The sequence below is a fragment of the Cnephaeus nilssonii genome (assembly GCF_951640355.1).
Source record: "Cnephaeus nilssonii genome assembly, chromosome: 2".
Classification (NCBI taxonomy): Eukaryota; Metazoa; Chordata; class Mammalia; order Chiroptera; family Vespertilionidae; genus Cnephaeus; species Cnephaeus nilssonii.
In genome coordinates, this window is record NC_137073.1 from 50,973,629 (window position 1) to 50,997,673 (window position 24,045).

The window sequence follows — 24,045 nt, forward strand, 5'->3', positions numbered from 1 at the left end:
TGGCCGGTAATTCTCTTTCATTGTGTTGTCTTTATCTGGTTTTGGTATTAGTGTGATGCTGGCTTCATAAAATGAGTTTGGAAGTGTTCCTTCCTCTTGAATTTTTTTGGAATAGTCTGAGGAGGATAGGTTTTAGATCTTCCTTGAGTGTTTGGTAAAACTCCCCTGTGAAGCTGTCTGGCCCCGGGCTTTTGTTTGCCGGAAGTTTTTTGATAACTGCTTCAATTTCTTCCATAGTTATTGGCCTATTGAGATGTTTAGATTCTTCCTGATTGAGTTTTGGAAGGTTGTATTTTTCTAGGAATATGTCCATTTCCTCCAGGTTGTCCAGTTTGTGGGAATAGAGTTGTTCATAGTATTTTTTAACCATCCTTTGTATTTATGTGGGGTCTGTTGTTATTTCCCTTCTTTCATTTCTGATTTTGTTTATTTGGGTCCTCTCTCTTTGCTTCTTGGTGAGCCTGGCTGGAGGTTCATCAATCTTGTTTATCCTTTCAAAGAACCAGCTCTTGGTTTTGTTGATCTTTTCTATTTTTATCTATTTTTTGGTCTCTATGTCATTTATCTCTGCTCTGATCTTTATTATTTCCTTCCTTCTGCTTACACTGGGCTTTTCTTGTTGCTCTCTTTCTAACTCTTTGAGTTGGAGGGTTAGGTAGTTTATTACCATTGTTTCTTATTTTTTGCAGTAGGCTTGTAGAGATATGAACTTCCCTCTCAAGACTGCTTTCGCTGTGTCCCATAGATTTTGAATTATTGTGTTTTCATTGTCGTTTGTTGCCATGATGTTTTTAATTTCTTCTTAGATCTCTCTGGTAGCCCAGTCATTGTTTAATAGCATGCTATTTAGTCTCCATGTGTTTGATTTTTTTGGATTGTTTTTATTGTAGTTGATTTCTAATTTTCTGCCATTGTGATCTGAGAAGATGCTTGATATGATTTCTATCTTCTTGAATTTGAAGAGACTGCCTGTGACCCAATATATGGTCTGTCTTTGAAAATGACCCATGTGTACTTGAGAAGAATGTATATTCTGTGGCTTTGGGGTGAAATGTTCTGAAGATGTCAATTAATTCCATCTGGTCTAGTGAATCATTTAGGATTGATGTTTCTTTGCTGATTTTTTGTTTAGAGGATTTGTCCAATGGTGATAGTGGGGTATTAAAGTCCCCTACTAATTGTATTGCTGTTAATCTCTCCCTTGATATCCTCCAGGAGTTTTTTTTTTTTTAATGTATTTGGGTGCTCATGTATTGGGTGCGTATATGTTTACCAGAGTTATTTCTTCTTGTTGGATTGCTCCCTTCAGTATTATGAAGTGGCCTTCCTTACCTGTTTTTATGTCCTTCATTTTGAGATCTAATTTGTCAGATATAAGTATTGCTACCCCAGCTTTCTTTTTTTTCATTTTTCATTCACCTGGAAAGCCTTTTTCCATCCCTTCACCCTCAGTCTGTGTGCGTCTTTTTTTCTGAGATGGGTTTCCTGTACACAGCAGATGTATGGGTCATGTTTTCTTATCCAATCAGTTACCCTATGTCTTTTGATTGGGGCATTTAATCCATTTACATTTAAAGTTATTATTGATAGGCACTTGTTTGTCGCAATTTTTATTCTTTACCTCTGTGTTCCTTCTTTGCTTCCTATTTCTTCTTTTTACATCAGACTCTTTAGCATTTCTTGCATTGCTGGTTTGGTGGTAATAAACTAGCTTAGTCATTTTTTGTCTGTGAAACTCCTGATTTCACGCTCAATTTTGATTGATAACCTTGCTGGGTACAGTATTCTTGAATTTAGACCCTTCCTTTGCATGACTTTGTATACTTCATTCCATTCCCTTCTGGCCTGATGTTTTTGTTGATAAATCAATCACTAGTCTGATGGCGTATCCTTTGTAGGTAACTTTTTGTGTCTCTCTGGCTGCTTTTAAGATTCTTACTTTGTCGTTGGTGTTTGCCAATTTAATTATAATGTGCCTTGGCGTCGGTCTTTTGGGTTACATTTTGCTTGGGACTCTGTGAGCTTCTTGGATTTGTGTGGGTTTTTTCTTCCCTATATCAGGGAAGTTTTCTGTCATTATTTCTTCAAACAGGTTTTCTATTCCTTTCTCAGTTTCCTCTCCTTCTGGCACCCCTATTATGTGGATGTTGTTTCGTTTTGTGTTGTCCCAAAGTTCCCTTAGGCTCTCTTCCTGCTTTTTAATTATTTTTCCAGAAGCTGCTCTACTTGGGTATTTTTTCTTACCTTGTCTTCTAGCTCACTGATGTGGTCCTCTGCTTCTTTTAGTCTACTATTGATGTTTTCTATTGAGTTCTTTATAGCAGCAATGTCATTTTTCATTTCTTCTTGGTTCTTCTTCATTTCCTCTTGGTTCTTACACATAGTGTTGAATTTGGCTTACATTCTTTTCATCTACCTTATGACCATTTCTCTGAATTCTTTCTCTGACAGGTTGCTTGCCTCCATTTTGTTTACTTGCTTTTCTGGTGATGCCTGCTTTTCTTTCATATGTGGTCTGTTTCTTTGTCTCCCCATGATCTCTCTTCTCCAGGTGTCTGGTTATGTAGTTCTCTCTCTCCTGCATTGATCTAAAGGCAGAAAATACAACACAACAAGGCACAACGCACAAGGCATTGAACACAAATGTATTCATGATATTAATAACCCCAAATAAAGGTGACCACCAGAGAAAGGTGAATTAGAAGATAAGAAAGAAAGAAGAAGAGAAAAAAAAAAGGAGTGCAAAAATGAAATTGGAAAAGGGAAAAAAAAGTAAGAGAGAAAGAAAGAGAATAAGAAAGAAGAGGGTAAATAACTATTTATATGGGGAGAAAACTCCAATAGAACAGTCACTAGTTCCAACAAATGCTAGCAGCAAATACCTAGAGATGAATGCAAACTACAAACAACTAATATCAAGTGAGGCGAGGGAATATAGAAGCAAAAAACAAACAAAAACAAAAAAACAAAAACAGAAAGTGAAACATTCTCACAAACAAGCATAAAAAAACTGATAAAATCAACCATCAAGCAAACAACAACAAAAGGACAGAGAGAAAAAAAAATTTGGATGGTGAAGAGAGAGAAGAGAGAGGTGTGTATGGACTTGGAGCAGTGGATTGGAAATTAGATATATAAGTAGGGTGAAATTTTAACAGGGGGTAAAAAGAAGGAATAGGGAAAATCTAAAGCAGGAATAGGGTAAGAGAAACAGGACAAAGGGGAAAAGTGAGGAAGAGAGTGATGGCATAAAGTTAAAGTTGAGATAGAGTAAAATAATGCTAAAGGAAAGATGAAAATGGAATGTCGAACACTAATCCCAAAGTAAAATAAAGAGAAAATAAAATGACACTTTTTTTAAAAAAAAGGTAAAATAGTAGTAGTAATAATACTGAATGAAAATAAAAATGTAATAATTAAAAAGGTAAAATCAAGTGAGGAAAAAAGAAAAAAAAATTTAGTTTATTAAGTAAAAGATGAAAAAAATGTAAAAAATGTGCAGTAGTGAAGTTCATTCACTTCCTCTACTGTTCTGTTTGGCATGCCTGTTTCCTAGTCAGGACAGTAGTGAAGTTTCCTGCGTTCCACTGCTTCTCAGTGTTGTAGGCCACAGTCCTGATTTTTAAGTAGGCAGTAAGTAAGTCTTTATTTCTTATACTCCTTTATTTGTGTTTACACAAGAGTCAATTTGTGATTCAACCCCTGAGTGGCAGTGTTTCTGGATTGACCTCTGGGTCTATAGGTCCTCTCTAGCTAGTGTTTAGATTTTGTTTTCCCCATGGCACTTAATATCGGTTTGGGGGAAAGGGCCGCCCCAGAGCTGGTTCTCCGATCGTCATTCCCCGCTCTGATCCCCAGGTTCCACAAGAACAACTTTCCCCTGCAGTCTCCTAGAGTGTTCCCAATTGGGTGATCCTATGCACTGGGCTCAGCAATCAAAAGGAAGGATCCAAATAGCAGAAAAGAGAGAGAGAGAGAGAGAGAGAGAGAGAGAGAGAGAGAGAGAGAGAGAAGCCAGAGCAAGCGCGCAAACCCCAGCGCTGCACGCAAGTCTGCACAGTCTCCTTTCCCCTTGGGTCCAAGCAGCTGGCACACCCCCAAAATCTCTAGGCTGTCTTTCTGGGCCCAGTTCAGCTATGGGTTACTTTTTAAAGTTCCCTTCTGTTAGCAGCTCTTTGAACCCCCTTCCACATTTGCGGATCACGCCAGCCCCAACCGCCGTGGATTTTTCTGGTTGCAGACTTTCCCAGGTCCTACAGCTCCCACAGTGCACGTTTCTCTCTCCTGCCCGGACCACAGACCTCACCTTATCCCAGGCGAAATCTGACCTTTCGTGAGGGGGTGCAGAGCTCCTCTAAATCCGCGTGCTTGCGCCACTTGGGAACCGGTGTTCCCTCCCGGGTTCGCAGCTGTTCGCTAGGTGCTTATAGTTGTAGGTTTTTAGGCTTCCGATAACATCCACTTTCCCCTTCAAGATGGCGCAGTCTCCGTGTCAGAGCTGGTCGCTCCGGGAGGGAACCCAACAGCAGTGGGGGCTGCCGGTTAAGGGGAACCCCATCCGGCCATCTCCCACTGTCTCCTGTAGTATAGCTGTCCCTCAACTCACTAACCAACACTCCCCGTGCGACCACACACTCTCCCTTTGTTCTCTCATTCACATGGTATCTTGCAGTCTGCCTTCCTGTCGGCAGCCATCTTCCCTTGATCAAATGGCTTATTCTTAAGACCATCTCATGATCCATCATGGCTGCTAAAGCACCAGCAATCACAGTCATGCTTCATGCAGCAGAATAGAGGAAGGGCAGAAAAAAGGCGTGTGTACTTTATTAGGGGACTTCCTAGAACTACTATCTGAATTTTACTTATATCTTACTGGCTGAAACCTAGAAATAAGTGCATACATAATTACCAGAAAGAATCTTTTAGTAAAAAATGAAGGAGAATAGACATTGATGGATGCAGCTATAAGTGTCTGCCGTAGATTGCTATTTAATGCCATTTACTTTTGTTCTCAACTGAGTATTTGCATCTTCATTTCTTATCTTGAGTTTAACAATTATGTTAGGGTAAATTTGAAGCAACTAATGTCAGTGGTTTAAGTCAGATAGACGTGTATTATCTGAAATATGTATCCAGTGGGTGTAGGCTGACAGAATAACTCTGCTTTAGTGGTCAGTAAGAAACTCAGGATCCTCATTATCTCATAGGGCATTGTACTCATTTGCCTGATCAAAGCTGATTCAGCACCATATTTGTGTTCCAGTCTACTGGAAAGAGAGAAAAAAAATGTCTTATTCTAGAGAAAGTAGACTGTCTTTAAGTTAGACGTGACCTGAAATGTGAACATCCCCCAGGCTTTCCCATGGGCCATACACATCTTCCAGAAAGACTGGGAAATAAAGACTGTGCCTGGATGATCGTGTGCTCAGGAAGAAGCAGGGAAAGGTTTTGGAAGGAATAACTGCTGCTCTGTCACATTCCAGTTCTGTCTGTACTTCAAGGGACAGCTCAAGTGCCATTTCTGCAAAGAAGCTTTTTCTGAATATTTAATCAAAACCAATAATGCTTATAACTCACAGTTATCTACAGCTGAATTTTTGCCAGGAACCAGACTATGTATCCTGGCTTAATGATTTTCAAAATTCTATAAGATTTTGTCCATATTTCCACAGATGAAAGATTATAGCTTACACTGATTATACAAAGATTATAGGACTAGGAAGTGTGGGAATCATGAGCTGTCCTTCTGTGCTCCCACTGCTTTTCTTTTCTTTTTAGTAGTTTCCTTTATGCTACATCATTTGTGATGTGTCTCACTTCCCTCCTAGATTGTGAACTTTCTGAGGTCAGGCCTGGTTCCTCTATTAGTCCTATCATATCTAACAGAATACCTTATATGTAGGAGGTTTTCATTACATATGTACTGAACAAATGAATTTTCATCTAAAAAATTTTTGAATTCACAGATAATGTATATAAAGGGTCAGTTTGAGCAGGGTATCCATGTGGTCGGGAGACTTTAATATATTCTCTTTATATTAAACTAGAGGCCTGATGCACGAAATTTGTGCATGGGTAAGGTCCCTAGGCCTGGCCGGCAATCAGGGCCCATTTGTGGGGCAACTGGCAGGGCAATCTGGGGCCCTCCGCTGGCACCCGTGTTGGCTGGCCTGGGGCCTGTAGGCTGGGGGCAGCTTCTGCATTGAGCGTCTGCCCCCTGGTGGTCAGTGCATGTCACAGTGATCAGTCGATCCACCAGTCGATCCACCTGTTCCACCAGTTGTTCTGCCGTTCGGTCAATTTGCATTTTAGGCTTTTATTATACAGAATTATGGCAATGATTTTCAGCTACAACCTTTTCTACAGAACTGCACTCATGCACTTAGAGTAGATTACAATCATCTTTGTGAAATTCTTTGATAATTTGAAAAAATTGCAATGTGTGAGACTAAAGTATGTTTTCTTTTTAAATGCCTATATTTGCTTTTTCAAAGTTTCTTTTGGATTCTTATCATGTGTTGTGTTTATCATTAAATAACTTAATTTGTATAACAATCTCAATTTATTTGTGATGGGTAAGAAATGATTAAAATAGCTATATTGATTTTTCCATTAATATATTTATTGACATGAGTGTGGTAGGCCAATTAAGTATGTGATATCTATACAGAAAGCTGAAAACCACTGGCTTTCCATATTTTCTATGATTTATTACAGGCCACAATCCATATTGAAAAATAATCAACAAAACTTAAATTATTTATAAAGTGTATTGTAAGCATAGAAATTAAATTACGTATTGTTTTCATCCTGAGGCTTTTCTCTGCTTTAGAAATAAAATCAAACAAATGCATTTTCCTCAGAGCCTATGAAAAAGTTGAGGTAAAATATCTCATTTCAGAAAATGTATTTTTTAATTTGTATTTGAAACCCTGAATATTGTATGTGTGCCTCTGTGTGTATATGTTGGGTATGTTTGGGGGTGTCTGTAGATGGTAGTGGAGAAATAGGCTTAAGTCACATTGACTATTATTTTATTAAGAAGAATGCACACAGTATATATTTATATACTGTAATATATTCTAAGGGATCTTATAAAAAAAACCTGAGTAAAAAGACTTAGACATCTTATTTCAAATATTGGTTCTGTTCACTATTAAAGCTATGACCTTAAGTGTGATACTTAGGCTCTCTGAGCCTCCTTCTCCACCCCACTCCTGTAAAACAGAGAAAGTAATCCGGGTGAGGCTGGGTCCCGGGTCCGGGTGAGGCCGCGCGCACCTGGGTCCGGGTGAGGCCACGCACCCCTGGGTCCAGGTGAGGCCTCGCGCCCCTGGGTCCGGGTGAAGCTGGATCCTGGGTCCGGATGAGGCTGTGTGCCCCTGGATCCGGGTGAGGCTGGGTCCCAGGTCCGGGTGAAGCTGCGCGCACCTGGGTCCGGGTGAGGCCACGCGCCCCTGGGTCTGGGAGAGGCCACGCACCCCTGGGCCCGGGTGAGGCCATGCGCCCCTGGGTCCGGGTGAGGCCACGCGCCCCTGGGTCCGGGTGAAGCTGGATCCCGGGTCCAGGTGAGGCCGTGTGCCCCTGGATCCGGGTGAGGCTGGGTCCCGGGTCCAGGTGAAGCCGTGCCCCTGGGTCCAGCCGAGACCAAACCAGAGGGAGTCGAACCTGCATTACCACCATTTGTCCACCATCCAGAGCTGAGGGGTCATTGCCGACATGTACACATAAGGAACTGGTGGACATTGATATTGGGTCTCAAAAGAACTGTTGGTCCAGAAAGAAACTCACTACAGACTGATTCATTTGCCTGTCAGCATAACTATTATTGCTCGTCTCACATTCAGTTCTTATAAGTATATCTCTAGTGACACATGATCTCGCTCATCTAGGGGAAATGATGAACAACATAGACGGATGAACAAGAACAGAACCAGAAACAAGGAGGCATCGATCGGACTATCGGGCCTCAGAGGGAGGATAGGGGAGGGTGGGGGGAGGGGGGAGAGATCAACCAAAGGACTTGTGTGCATGCATATGAGCCTAACCAATGGTTAAGTTCAACAGGGGGTTGGGGCATCCGTGGGGAGGGGTGTGGGATGGGAATGGGGGGATGAGGACAAATATGTGACACCTTAATCAATAAAGAAATTAAAAACAAAAAACAAACAAACAAACAAACAAAAACAGAGAAAGTATAGTTTAGTATCAGTTAATCACCAGGTGTTCACTAAGCAAATTGTATATATAGCAATAAGGAAAAACTTAAGAACCTCAAGTTACAGCAAGTACTGAAAGACAGATACATCAATACTAAATTATGGAACAGATTTTTGTGGGCTTTAGAATTAGAGCTGAGATGAATTCTTGGCCCTTTGTAGTTAAGCAGTTTCTTCATCTCTATGACCTCCTCCTCTACGAAGTCACCATCATCTAATTCCTTGTCTTTCTGCAGCAGCCTCCTAATCAGTATCCCTGATCCTACTTTCTGAACAGCAGCCTTAGTGATATTTTTAGAATGTAAATTAAATCTTTTATGCTCTCGTTTAGTTTATATTGTCTTCCCATTACATCTGGAGAAAATCCAGACCCTACCTTTGGTCTAAATACCCTGCGAGATCTAGCTCCTAGCTAACTCTGATTTGTCATCAGTTTCTCTTTATCCATGGTCTTCTTGGTCTCTCTCTCATCCCAGCTCAGATATGTCTCCCTTGAAATCTTCCCTGATTGCCTAATATAAAATAGCTCTCTTGCAATGTATTATCTTTCATACCACTGTGCTTTTGTCTTCACAGCAGTCACCCTCAAAAATCATCTTATTCTTTGTTTTCTTGTAGATATTGCATATCTACTCTCCCCCAATAGAGTATATAATCCATGAGGCAAGTGATTGCACATTTGCTTTTTTATTCATTTCTGCTTGTGTTCTGTTGCCTAGAAGAATGTTTGACTCACAGAGGTGCTAGGTAGAGGTGCTTGATTTGCTATTCTTTATTTTACTCTGAGTAAAATAAAGAATAGCAAATCAAGAATGAAGTTACTCAGCTTGTCTGGTGTGACTCAGTGGTTGAGCATCAATCAACCCATGCACCAGGAGGTCAGGGTTTGATTCCCAGCTGGGGTACATGCCTGGGTTGCAGGCTAGATCCCCAGTAGGGGGCATGCATAAGGCAGCCAATCAATGTTTCTCTCTCATATATGTTTCTATCAGTATCTCCTCCTCCCTTTCTCTCTCTCTAAAAATCAATAAAAACATTAAAAAGAATGAAGTTATTTATTTAAAAATGTCAAATTCTAGGATATTTTGTAAGTTCTATAACCTCAATTCTTTCTTTATTTTACTATAAGCTCCATGAGGGCAGGGTTTTTTGTTTATTTCACAGTTATATCCCCAATTCCAAGCTTAGTGCCTGATATATATAAGATAGTCAATAAATGTTACTAAATATATGACCAAGTGAACATCCATTTTAGTATGGCAGTTAAAAAGTTGATTATTTCTTTTTTTAAAATATTTTTATTTATTTCAGAGAGAGAGAGAGAGAGAGAGAGAGAGAGAGAGAGAGAGAGAGAAGAGAGAGAAACAGAAACATCAATAATGAGAGATAATCATTGGTCAGCTGCCTCCTGCACACTCACAACTAGGTTTTGAACCTGAAACCAGGCATGTGCCCTGACCAGGAATCAAACCGTGACATCCTGGTTCATAGGTCGATGCTCAATCATTGAGCTACATCGGCCAGGCTTTAACTTGGTTATTTCATTAATTGTTTTTATCTAGGATATCTATATTTGGTTCTAATTACAGGGCATCATACTATTACCTCTGCCTATCCTGTGATCATGTGTCACTGTGATTACTTTTGTGTACATGTGTCTCCCCAATAGGTCTGTGAATTAATCAGAAGCAAAGTATAATTTTTATTCCTGTTTTCTTTTCTATATCCCACAGATTAGCTAATTCAGTAAATTCTGAATATAGTAAGATGTTAAAAATATGTTTTAGTCTTTCAGATCACTCCTTGAATAGCATGACTTCAACAATTATTTGCCTACACTAATAAATAACTCATTAATTCTACTACCTATTCATTATGTCTTTGATGTCATTTTTGATTCCATGCCCATCTTATAATCAGTCTGCTCATTTTCTAGCCTACAACCTCAACTTATTTGTCTCACTTCTCTTTTATATACTTATGTACTCTCTCTATACTTTCCTCATGGGGTCCTTTTCATTCATAAGACTTTAAAGATCTTACATATGTTAATGATTTTTAAAATGATGTATCAAGTATGAAACTTTTTCTTGAGATTAAACTCATATATCCATCTGTCACTTGGATGACCATGGTCATCTCAAACATAACATGTCCCAATACGGAACCTATTCTCTACCCTCACCCCACATCTGCTCCTATATCAATATTCTCCATCTCAGTAAATGGCAATTCCATCCTTCCAGTTACTCAGTTCAATCATAATTCCCTTCCCCCCCACACTTAATTTCTAATTCATTGGGCAGTCTGATTAGAGCTCATGTCAAGATACATCCAATATCCAAACTGTTCTATTTACTTGCATTGCTAGAACTCTGATCCAAGCCACCATTACCTCTCACTTAAATATGTGTGCTTCCTCCCTTGCTACATCTACCTCCTGACACTTCAACTCTCAACCCAGAATTGGGATGATCATGTTAAAAATTAAATTAAATCATGTCATGCCTTTTATCAAAATCCTGTAATGGCTTCCCATCTTATCTAGAGTTAATCTGGCTATTTGTCACTTTGACCTTACTACATATATCTTTCCTTCCCTGCCCACTCCAGCCATAGTTGGACTGATTCAGCTTACATTATGGGATAAAGGTTTATCTTAAATTCAACTAATAGTGACATATATAAGGAAGTAAATCAGTCTTTATAATTAAAGGTGTGCTGGATTTTACCTATGAAGAAGGCATATACCAACAAGATTTCTGGCAACCATCCCAGAAACTTTTTTCCAGAGTTTATAAAGTTCATTGACATCATGAGAATTCTGTTTCTCAATCCAAATATGCTAAGTATGATAAGATTAATCTAGGAGGACTGTAAATATATATTGTTTTACTGATTTGTTTTTGTGTGAAACATCCTTATAAGGTTATTTTTAAGAAAAAATAGTTATACTTAACCATCAGAAGTTGGTTAATTAAAATTTAGAAGTGATAGGTATAATTATTGATTTTTGTTTTGTTTAGGCCACCATTTTCAATCACAGCAGAATTTATCTTGAGATTCAATGAAACAAAAAATCCAAAAGAGAAGGAAAAATTGTTGGACCTAGCTAGAAAAATCCTTCTCAAATGTAAGGTAGTGTTACATTATTTGATTTAGTTGGTATGTGAACTTTCTGTTCTAGTTGGTGGATGATTACTTGTTCTAAAATATTGAATGAAAAAAAAAGAATACACCCTTCTTTAATTATAGGTAGGCATAGTTAAAAATATTAATGCAAATTAAAGTTTATAATCAAACTAGAGTCCCAGTGCATGAAATTCGTGCACAGGTAGGGTCCCTACGCCTGATTGGTGATCAGGGCAGATCAGGTTCCCCATCTCCCCACATCCCCACCTCCCTGACTCCTTGTCTCCTCCTTCCCTTGCTCCCTCAGTGCCCTGCTGCTGCTGGTCACCAATGTTCCACACCACCCCCTGATGGTCAGTGCACGTCATAGCGAGCGATCCAACTCCTGTTTTCCTGGTGGAACTCCAGAGGGGACACTTTGCATATTAGCTTCTTGTATATAGAGATAATTCAATGTTAAATGGCTTCTGGAGTGAGATTCCTATTAAATTATTAGGGAATATAGCTGCTGACACTAGTCAAAGAGCCCACATCAGAATATCAAAGGCTGGTAAATACATTTTTTATAATGAAAATTCTACTTTGTCTTTAAAAAACGGTATCTGAGATATGATGTAAAGAGGGAAGAAAGCTTTTCTTAACCTTCACTATATATGCCAATATATGCACAGAGGGTTGTCATGTTTATTAACTTCTGCCTATCTACAGTGCAGTAGCCAGAATTTTTCAGCAGTTTGGCGTGAAGCTAATTCCTATTGAATCACATTTCATCAATATATTTTTATTTTCTTTTTAAAATCAGAGATGCATCCTCTTGGTAGGGAAATGACGTAAAAATAGAAGAAAGCCCTAGAAAATGAAGAGTGATAATTATTTTCAACAAATAACTAATATCACTCAGAATAGTAACAAACATTCTCTACATTTTACTACTAAAACAGTTTACATAAAGAATCAACATGTAAAAATAATAAAAGCAAAAATAAAAAATAAAAATTTTTATACAATTCTAGCCACAGAGCATCAACCTCATAGAATGACTTTGAAAATATAATTAAGGGATAATTTAAATAAATAAATAAATAAATAAATAAATAGTACATATTTGTTTTCCTCTTTCATGTTTCCCCATCACAGAGAAAATTGGGTCTCAGCACGTTAGGCACCGGGGAACATGTGCATCTTCCTACTACATGGATTGAAATATCGTATCTGGCTCAATGCAAAGGAGAAATTCAAGACGGTATGTGCTTTAACTAAATTCTTCCCAGTTACCCTAAGTGTTTTTTTTTTTTATTTTTTATTAGCAGTGAAGGTGTAATTTGAGACCTTTAATATTTAGAAATTGTGCAGGATCCCAGAAAAATTTGTCTTTCTCTATTGAAATACCTGATAATGTTTCATTATGAAAGTTCCTTTTGTAATTTTGAATTAATGAATTTGCTCAACTTTTTAATTACAAAATTGCTTTAAACTCTTTTGCTCAGCATTGTCTTTATTGCTTTTTTCTAAAATTAGTAACTAATTAAAAAGTAATATAAAGTGTCATTTAGTGATTTTTCAATTACAATAGAGACTATAGAGAAACTTGATTCTGCATTTTAGAATTCTTACTCATAAAACATTAACCAAATGGCCGTTAGTTTTTCACTTATTTTAAACAGCCACTTTACTCATTACCTTTTCATTTATCACTTCTCACTTATATGTCTCCTTTCAAACTACCCTCCAACTAATCTAAAAAAGAAATTAAAAACCATTATTTTTAAGGAGGTAAAATTGCTTCTATCATTATCCTAAAAGACCTAAATTTTATGTGTGTGCCTTTTAAAATGAGTTTTCAGAATGTGAAGTGCATGAGGTCAGAGAGTATTTCCCTGTGTAAATTGGGTTTTGTAGTGCTGTCTGGGAGCTTCCAAGCAACAGGAAGAATAAGAAAAATTTTGCATTTAACTTGCCTATACAACACTTTGTCACAGTGCCATCCACATCTTCACCTCTATTAAATGTTTAAATGATATGGAAGTAAACACTCTTGGCTTACCAGCAACCGGTAGCCACTTGCTCCTCTTTGTCAATTAAACCTCAGTTTTGTTCAGGCATCCTGCAGTCACGTGATTCAGAAGTGGAATGGCCTTTCCCAGCCTCAGGGGTGAATCATGACTGAGCTAAGCTAAGTAAGACAACACCTCTTTAAACTTAAGTGATTAGATAGATGGGGTAGTCACCGGACCTGGTCCTGATCAAGAGATGTGAAGATGAGTCTGTTTGGAATACGGTACTCATCCTTTGAATTGCTTTTGATAAAGACATATCTGAGAACAAAGCACCCCTTTCCTCCCTGTGCTCTCTGGATTCTTCTCTAAATGCTGTGGTGGAAAGAACGAAATGCCTAGTGCTTGTATAGTCATCACAGTCATCAGGTACACCAGGGGAACCAGAAGATGGAGACATGCACACAGAGGGCAGTTACCTTAACCAGCCTCGGAACCTTTCCAACTTGGATCTTGTGAAGTTACAAGCATAGTTATTTGAAGACACTGTGTTTTCTGTTACACACAGCCAAAAGCTCATTATAATATTGAACTCCAAATAAAAGCCCTAAGTATGATTTCTTTCTACCAGCTCCACAACTGAAACACCCTCATCATCAGTGTCCAGCCTGTACCCTGTAGGCTGTAGCCTGATCTGGAGGTTCCTTATTCTACTGTCCACCCTCCAGTCAGCAGTGACCATTCTAAATTTAAATATTTTCTTTTATGTTAACCTAAAAAGAACTCCAACTTTATATTATGGGCTACAAGGCTATAGATGATCTGGCTCTTGGCTGCCTTCCCTACTTATTCCTTATGCTCCAGCCATGCTGGTCTCCTTCCCATCCCTTGAACTTGCCAGGGCTTTTCCTTTTTCAAGTCCCTGCATTTGCTATTCTTCTTCAGATATTTACATGACTGTTTCTCAAATCTTTGTGCATTTGCTGTTCTTCCTCAGATACTTACATGACAGTTCCTCAGATCTTTGTGATGACTTGAGGTGCAATTTTCTTTAGGGCCTAAGCTCAATATTCTTTCTTGTTCAGTTCCACTGGGCCCTATTTTCTCTGCCTTGATTTCCTACTCTTCTCTTTTATAGCACTTATCTTTAGCACTGTCTTTTGTCATCCAGTTCTGCCTTATTTCCCACACTATTGTGTATGTGGCTGGGTGATCTATTTTGTGTTGGCTGGAACAGCTTGGAGTTCCTTGGGCATTCTCTCTTTCTCTTTCTCATCCCTGTCTCTATGGTCTTTCAAGCTTTGTGACTTCTGAAAAAGCTGGACTTCCTCCATGGCAGCTTAGAATTCCAAAGTTCCTATTTTGAAAGAAAGATCCAGGTGGCAGCTGGATTGCCTTTTCTAATCTAGTCTTGGAAACCCTGCAGTGTTAATTCTGCCACAGTCTATTGGTTGAAGTAACCACCAGGCCTGATCAGGTTCAAGGGCAAGGGGACCGACTTGATGGGAGAGGTGTAAAAGAATTTGTAAATATTTTAAAAGTACAGTCTGCCTTGGGACGGAGCAAATAGTTCACTGTAAAACTTAATTGTAGCATGTAGAAAACAGCATAATTTATCAATTATAGAGTTTCTACTTTTTGATTTTTCAGAAGCTTTAAATATGCTGTATGCTTCCTTGGACCATGCTTCCTTTTATTATGATCATCCACCTGTCTTATTTTTTCTTGCGGAATCGATTTTATATAGATTCTGTTGTGATGCATTCCTAAAGCCATTCTTATATTCTGTGGAAGTAAAGCTGGCAAAGGTATGTTTTAAAATATTTTTAATGTGTTGTAATTACTACATGTACTATGTGTAACCATATGGCATCTGCTTTAGGATCTGAACAGTGTTTGGTTTATTATAGAATATTCTCTCACTTGGCAGTTTGTATCAGTCTTCTCTAAATGTGGGTAATGCATTTTTAAAAAATATTTTTATTGACTTCAGAGAGGAAGAGAGAGGGAGAGAGACAGAGACAGATACTTCAATGATGAGAGAGAATCATTGATTGGCTGCACCCTGCACATCCCCTACTGAGGATTGAGCATGCATATGCCTTGATTGGAGTCGAACCATGACTCCTGATTCATAGGTCAATGTTCAACCACTGAGCCACACTGGGTATGCTGGATAATGTATTATTGCTTGCTATTCAAACAGAGATAATTCTAGAAAATATATCACCAACTATGTAAGAAAATAATCCTACGTGACCTAAATGGTGGAACGACCAGAATGACCTGTTGCTATGATACTCATTGACCACCAGGGGCAGACACTCAACGCAGGAGCTGCCCCCTGGTGGTCAGTGTGCTCCCATTGGGGGAGCGCTGCTCAGCCAGAAGCTGGGCTCATGGCTGGCTAGCGCAGCGGCGGTAGCGGGAGCCTTTCCCGCCTCTGCGGCAGCACTAAGGAGCAGCAAGCCAAGCGGTAAGGAGCAGTGAACAGGTGGGCAGTAAGGAGTGAGGGGTCCCGGACTGTGAGAGGGTGCAGGCCGGGCTGAGGGACTCTTCCCCGCTAGTGCACAGATTTTATGCACCAGTTCTCTAGGATTCAATTAAAAATCAAACTTATCCTTACATCTTAGTACATGTAGCTTTTCTCCTCTCTATTTTAAGGATTTTAAAATGCCACTTTTTTATTTAAAAAATGCCAATAGATCACCTTAAATGCTTGCTCAGTTTTTTAAATGCTTGCTCAGTTTGAGAAAAATCATTCTTCTCGCAGTATTCCCAGCCATTTTAGAGCCATCAAATGGGAAATCATCTTCCAGTAGTTCATGTTTTATAAGCTCCTGGACTGATGTCATGTGTGGCGATCATGTTGCCTGCTGCAAAATTTATTGTTAGTAAAAGAGATTTAGCTTCACTAGTGGGTTTATAGTTTTACTAGAGACCCAGTGCACGAAATTTGTGCACTCGGAGCGGGGGGGGGGGGGGGGTCCCTCAGTCTGGACTGCACCCTCTCGCAGTCTGGGAGCACACAGGGGATGTTTGACTGGTGGCTCCTTATGGAGAGTGGGCCTTCGCCATCAGTCGGACATCTCTAGCACTGCCGCGGAGGCGGGAGAGGCTCCCACCACCACTGTTGCACTAGCCAGCCATAAGCCCGGTTTCTGGCTGAGTGGCGCTCCCCCTGTGGGAGCACACTGACCACCAGGGACAGCTCCTGCATTGAGCATCGGCCCCCTGGTGGTCAGTGCATGTCATAGCAACTGGTTGTTCTGCTGTTCGGTTGATTTGCATATTAGCCTTTTATTATATAGGCTAATGTGTTATTATGAGCAAGGCCTCTAATTCAATTTTATTTTAGATAAAGGGAGGGGCAGAATTTTCACTTGAGCCTGAAACTAAAATTGCCCTTAGCTCAAAAATCTGCATACCACTTAGACACATCTTGGTGAGGTTCATTCTGAACCCCCACACTGTTCTATTATTTGTATAAGTATTGGGAACCACCTTATCTCTTTAGTGAAAGGAACCTTTTGTTATGTTACAATGACTAACTTTATCTCATGAGTTGTGTTTGTCTTCAAGCCTGTATCCAGTATTCATGCATCAACTTCAGCTCTTCTGTCCAATATTTACCTGGCATATCTTTTATTTTTTTTCCCCTCTAAATCTTTCTAGATAGGAATAGCCGATGGACACAGACAATAATCTGGTGAAGGCCTGGAAGGGGCAGGTGCAGGATAGAGGAGATCAATGGGGGGAAAAAAAACTAACACAAAGGGACATCTGTAATACTTTCAACAATAAAGATACATTTTAAATAAAGGAAAATATCTTAGTTGAAAAGAGTTTATATTATATGAAATAATATAAGTAAATTGCTCTACACTGTACTTTATATTCTCAACTCCTCTCAAAGAGATATTAATAGACCCTATGTTCATTCAATATTAATTGACCCTAATTTCACTGTCTGCAGGACTGACTTCCACCACGCCAACCCAGCACTGACTGCCATGGCGGCTGTGATCAGACCCTGCTTTTTCTCCCAGCCTCTGTCCATGACTGAACGCAGCCCCCTCAGCAGTCATTGATGGGTCGCTGAGGTGCCTTCAACGCGGCAGTCAGTGCTGGGTCTGACTTCAGGACTGCAGGACTGACTTCTGGTGTTTGGTCGAGCCTTTGGTTGTTTTGGACATTATGGACCCTGGCTCTTTATATATATATATATATATATATATATGTGTGTGTGTGTGTATGTGTGTATATGTGTGTGTGTGTGTGTGTGTGTGTGTGTGTGTGTGTGTGTATGATATTTTTTTCATGAGGGAATGGGATCTTAGTACAGAATACTATGAACATGCAGACTATTTCTCAAACTACCTAAAAAGTGTTTTTAAATTTTTTTGACTGAGACCCATAGGGAGAAATATGTTTTGCATTGCAATACAGCACACACATTAAAACATACTTATATATAAGTGAAAAAAGGAACTGTGCAATGTACTATGGTATTTTATTTTATTTAAAAATCCCCTCTCAATTGATTTCATGACTCACTTAAAGGGCATGGCTTGCAATTTGAAAAATACTGTTCTAAAAGACACAGAACAAAATATCATTCAGTATTGGTCATTATATATAATGTAGAGATGATTTATAAATGTGTTTTTGGCTGAACCAGTATTTCAACCTTGATATAAATGTTTTAGAATTATTTCAAAAGCACATAATCTCAAGAGTTTGAAATTGTTCCATCAAAAGCCAATGTAATAAGAAAATGGTTTGTTTTCTTTATGGTTTTTAAACATTTATTGATGCAACACAAAAAATGCTTTTTTGTTTCTCTTTTGACAGATTGGCTATTTGATCTCCTTAAGACTTTTTATATATTTCCTGTATGGTCACCTAGAAAGTTTTAAAGAACACTTACTTAGACTTCAACCATTTTTATACGGTAGACTATCTCTTATTTTCTACACTTATGAATGTTTTATGTTATATTTTGAGAAGCTCAGGCTATCTCTATAAAGAGCATAAGCTGTGTTTTCTATTTCAGGAAAGATGATGGGTACAGTATTGAAGAGCACAGTTTTTGGACCAGGTTGCATGGGTTTTTACTTTTAACTTTTCTACTTAACTACTCCTACCACCTTGTCTGACTCAGTTTCCTCATATGTAGTAGTCACTACTCTAGATTGTAAGGAAGTTAAATTCATATTTTACTAAGGTAACCTTAGTGGTGAAGGGGGAGCTGGACTGGAGTAAGGAGAGAGTGGATGTGGAGGTCAATTAGCTATGACATCAGTATAGGCAAGAGATGTTAAATACAATTAAAACGAGAATAGGATACAGTAAAGTAGTCTTAAAAAGACACTGGATTTAAGTGATCAGTTGGATCTAAGCAATATATAAGGGAAAGCGAGGAATTGAAGAGGAACCCTAAATTTTACATGTTGATTAATAGGCTATCTCTCTGTGGTTGAAAACAGAGATACAGCCTAAGTAAGGATGTACTTAACAGTATTTGATAAGAGGGAAAAATTTGGAGATTTTATCTTTATATGAAACAAAGATATTGGCTTTCTTGGGATATATCCACAATAACAGGCTAAAGTGAGAACTTTAGGTTTTATTCAAGTAAATCTTCAAAATTTACTTGTCACCATCATCTGAATATGTGAAGAATCACTATGTTGAACACTGTAAGGAATTAAAGAAAGAAAGGATCCTATATAATAAAAGCCTATAGGCTATTAGCAGATGCTACCTATACATATAGCAATCCAGTAAAAGATTGGTTATTATGAATTTTTCCACTCTGTCAATGAACTGAAACTCAGAGATAGTCTAAAAGTTTATATATAGATAAACACCATGAAGATGGTTCTGTTAAATATCATATAGTCTTATGTTAAATGGCATAATTGTTGCTATACTTAAAATATATACTTTAAAAAATTAATAACATTTTGAAAAGGAATAAAAATGGAGAATGTTGAGTTAATAGCAATGACATTAGTTTGTTTCTAGGATTACAATTTTAAAGTATTCATTATAAATATAGTATATATTATAATTTCATGTCTTATCAGCTGAAAGTTTCCAAGCATTGTTGTGCAGTAACTATTATTTTTTTAAAATATATTTTTTATTGATTTCAGAGAGGAAGGGAGAGGGAGAGAGAGAGCTAGAAACACCAATGATGAGAATCATTGATCGACTGCCTCCTACTGAGGATTGAGCCTGCAACCCAGGCATGTGCACTGACTGGGAATTGAACTGTGACCTCCTGGTTCAAAGGTCAATGCTCAACCCAGGTGGGCAGTAACTGTTCTTAATTGGGCATTCCACCATATGAACTTCCATGTATGAATTATTTACCTTGTAGTTTTCTATTACACCACAAGGGGGAATACCTAACATTATAAATCTGCATGGGGAATTGTACAGCAGTTTCAGCATTGAAGTACTGAATTTAATTATACTTTAATAACTAAAAGACAAATGAAACACTGTACAAGATATTAATGAAATATTTCTCACAAATTTTTATTCTTACAATAGCACTTACTTTCTCTGAAGAGTCATATTATATGTATCCAAACATTTTTTCAAGTGTGAAATTTATTCTGAAAACCATGGAAATTATATGTAAAAGAGAATTACCATCTGACTCAATTTTTAGCCATGTGGAAAACAAGAATCAAGATGAGGGCACAGATTCTCATATGGTGAGTCTATACTAGTGCACGATGAATCAAATTAAGATTACTATGATTAAATATTTGTGCTTGCCAGTTTAGTAAGCATTTCTGAATTGAGTTTAGCTGTGGGGAGGAGGGAACAGCAAAGACACTGAGTTCATCACACCAGAGGAGTAGTTAATGGGATTAGTAGTGGGGCATCAATATGCACCACTACTACTTTAAATAGAGTAATGTCATAAGCCTTTTTTCCTTATAGAGTCCATCTCAACTGTTTAAATGAAAATTGCAACATAATTTAGTTTGACACATAAATGAACATTTTAAGATATTACATTTTTATTAAAAGGAAAGTGTATAAAGTGCAGTCTATTAATGAGAACAAGTGTAATATTTTTATGCTTCCATAATTCATATGTAATAACATTTAATGTGCTATTAAAATCAACCAAAAAAATTTAAGTAGTTCAAAATTGAAAAATTAAAATAATCCCTAGTATATGAAAAATCTCCTTTCCAGTTCTAACTCAGATATTAGTCATTAACATTAGAGAAAATTAGCTGTCCCACTTATATAATTCCTAGGTATGTAATAAACTCTTATGCAAATGTATTATACAAACAGAACTACAGTGAGCCATGTAATTGTTTATATACTTTATGGGATGATGTATGTCAAATGACACATTTCAATCTCTGGGGTTGATGATGTCTTTATTTCCTTTTCTTACATATATTACAAAAGAAAGCAGTAAACACTGTAAAACCTTGATTCTTTTATTTTTTGTTATATATACTTATGATTTTATAGTTTCTATTTACACTAATAAAAGAGTAAGATGCAAATTGACCATACCTTCACAATGCTCATAAGCCAATCAGGAGTGATTATGCAAATTAACCAAAGATGGCGGATTAATTTGCATACACAGTCACTGAGCGGCCAGGGGCGGGGCAGGACACTTCCCACATGGCCCCAGCCACTCCAGGCCTCTGGGCAGCATGGGAAGGTGGAAAGGCGGCTCCGGCCCCAGCGAAGGTGCTGCTGGCAGCCAGGGGAAGGAAGGCCCATTCTTGCATGAATCTTCGTGCATCAGGCCTCTAGTATATATATAAAAGCCCAGCAACCATAATGGCAGAACGACAAGAACAACTGGAACAACCGGTGGCTATGACACACACTGCAAACTTAACAAGCCTGATCCGGCTGGATTGGCTCCCACCAACCTCCCACAGCCCCTCCCTCAGGCCGCCCCACCTACAGGGAGTATGCAACTGAGCTGTCGGCACCCCTTCTGAGGGGAGACGCCCACCAGGTATTCAGAAGGTATACAGAAGGTGCTCAACAAGGAGTCCGCGTGGGTTGTGTTTGCACCTTCATGCTGTCCTCCCACACCACCACAATGCCAAAGGGAGCCTGATTCAGGAACCCCCGTGCTGACAGAGTCTGATAAACATCATGTCCCACAGCCGCCTGAGGAAGACGCTAAAGACCCCGAGCAGGAAGATCGGGACTAAGACAGAAGGTATGGGAAAAACAGGGCCACGGATGGCCATGTTCTGTGTTTGCTGCCTGACCCTGCTCCCCAACCCCCTCTGTGTGCAAAGGGCCTGCATCACTGCCCTTGGATGGAGGCCTGTGTGTGAGTGAAGAACTGTGGCTGTGCCTGTGGCTGCACTCAGCCTCCTGCCCTCATGATAAGCAGGAAACATATTCACGTGCCAGACTCTAAAACCCCCTTTATCGGTAATAGTGCAAATAATGCAAGACCTACACTGTTTCTAAACAGGACTCTGTCCAGCTGCATGTGAACCCAGATCGAAGGCGTGCTCTCTGCCGAGGAGGCTGCAAAGGCTGCTCCTCTCTTGAATGCATGTAACCTGGAGAGGTTTAAAGGGAAAAGGAGATAAAAATAAAACAAAATAGCAACAAGCTCTGGAACTGCTGCTGATACTGTCAAATCCTCCATGTGGTGGTGATGTCAGAGCCTGTCTCCCCGTGCCTGGGGCTCAGACGGCCAAGCTGCTGACACCTGCCAGGTCACCTGGCACCGGCCTCATCTACGCAGCCACTTTCAACCTCCCGCCAGCTCCTGGAGGCGGGTGGGCTTGTAGATGGAGGCTTCATTGTTAAAGCAGCCCTGTTGGTGTAGCACAGACACGTGGCCTTTTGATGAAAGAGAACCCATAACATCTCTTCACGAATGTGTTTTTAACTGTTCTGAGATCACGCCCCCAGCCTTGGCAACTCTCAAATAGGCCTCAGCGATTCCACTTGCCTGATGCAAAGACTGATTCAGGTTTCACCGAGACTGAACCCTCAGCCGCCGGAGCAGCCACGTCCTTTCAAAATGAAGGTCACCCTGGCTGCAGGTCCTTGTTCTTTGTCACTTTGAATATTTCTTGCCATGCCCTTCTCTACCCAGCAAAGCTCATTTAGAATTGAAGGCCTGATAAAGAGCTTCACAGACAAGAAAAAGCTAAAGGAGTTCATCACCCTGATTGGGGGTAGGGCTGGCCAACCACCCGCGGCCCCTCCTTCCTGCTGACCGGCCCAATGGGCCCCTATTGGGGCAGGCTTGCTGGACCACATCCATGCACAAATTTGTGCACTGGGCCTCTAATATAAATATAAAAAACTGGAGTCCCAGTCCCATGCACCGCTGGGGTCCCTTAGCTTGGCCTGTGGGGATTTGGCCGAAACTGGCTCTCTGACATCCCCTGAGGGATCCCAGATTGCGAGAGGGCAGTTCTCTGGTGATGCACTCCAGAATCGGGCTCCCTCCTCTATGGTTCTGGTGCGTCACCTGAGAACTGCAGCTACCAAGTCACCACAGCTCAGAAGCTCCTGTGTCAACTGTCTGCCCCCTGCTGGTGAGTGTGCATCACAACTACTGGTCAGAGTGTCTGTCCCCGGTGGTCATTGTGTGTCATAGCTACCGGTCGAACAGTCGAATGGTCACTTAGGCTTTTATATAGATAGTTTTTCTATTTGAATTGTTTTTCTTAAAATGAAAAAAATACATTTAACATAATTCAAGTTGAAACAACTAAGGAAATTTAAGGAAGATTAGCTTTTAAAATAGTTTTATCTAGAAGTTACCTCACAGTTTTCCAATCTTTCCATTGAGCCCTTTCTAAAACTACCTAAAATTTAAGTGTATAAGGAAAAACATTTAAGCACACCTATTTTTAATTTTTCTAGGCTTTAGTGTTTTCTTTCTTGCTCATTACTTGGTTAACCATTTATATAAAGAGTGACACATCCTGAGAAATCTGAACTTTTTTGTTTTAATTGCTAATGAACACAAATTGCTGCATGCATAAAAAGGACTTTGTGTGTTTTTTTTAAAATATATTTTATTGATTTTTTTTTTACAGAGGGGAAGGGAGAGCGATAGAGAGTTAGAAACATCGATGAGAGAGAAACATCGATCAGCTGCCTCTTGCACACCCCCTACTGGGGATGTGCCCGCAACCAAGGTACATGCCCTTGACCAGAATCGAACCTGGGACCCTTCAGTCCACAGGCCGACGCTCTATCCACTGAGCCAAACTGGTTAGGGCAGGACTTTGTTTTTAAGTTTAAAAATGTTTTACAATAAATATATAACCTATGATATTGAGCAACAGAAAGAGCATTGATTATGAAGAGGGAAAACCTGCTCACCAATTGGCTGTGTGATCCAGAGGAGGCCCATTCAGCTGTCCAAATCTCATTTGCATATCTTTAAAAAAAGGTGTCACCTCACATTGTCAAGTACTATAAAAACATCCAATTACTGTATTGTACACCTGAAACTAACATGAATAATATAATATTACATACCAACTCTACTTAAAAATGATGTCTGCAACATTCTTAACCTTCTCAGAGCTGCTTATTATAATCATCACTTTTGAGACATGTAACTTATGAAGTAAAACTGATTTTTATTACTGACTTTCCAAAACAAAAAGACCATCACTGTCATCATCATCATATTTGCCCTAACT

At 39.3% G+C, this 24,045-nt stretch overlaps 1 protein-coding gene across 4 annotated transcripts in view; it reads left to right on the forward strand.

The window, feature by feature from the left end:
* Positions 1-24,045, forward strand: part of TMEM232 (transmembrane protein 232) — a 206,965-nt gene that overhangs the window by 21,589 nt on the left and 161,331 nt on the right. For 2 of the 4 annotated variants that reach the window (XR_013814773.1, XM_079794161.1), the window contains exons 3-7: positions 11,246-11,357; positions 12,489-12,594; positions 14,996-15,153; positions 18,200-18,299; positions 19,910-20,076. Coding sequence is in view for 3 of the 4 variants with exons in the window: in XM_079794161.1 (XP_079650287.1) it covers positions 11,246-11,357; positions 12,489-12,594; positions 14,996-15,153; positions 18,200-18,299; positions 19,910-20,076 (643 nt within the window). In the remaining variant the exon portion in view is untranslated. The remainder of the gene's footprint in view (positions 1-11,245; positions 11,358-12,488; positions 12,595-14,995; positions 15,154-18,199; positions 18,300-19,909; positions 20,077-24,045) is intronic. The other 2 variants (XM_079794163.1, XM_079794162.1) reach the window with 2 other exon arrangements.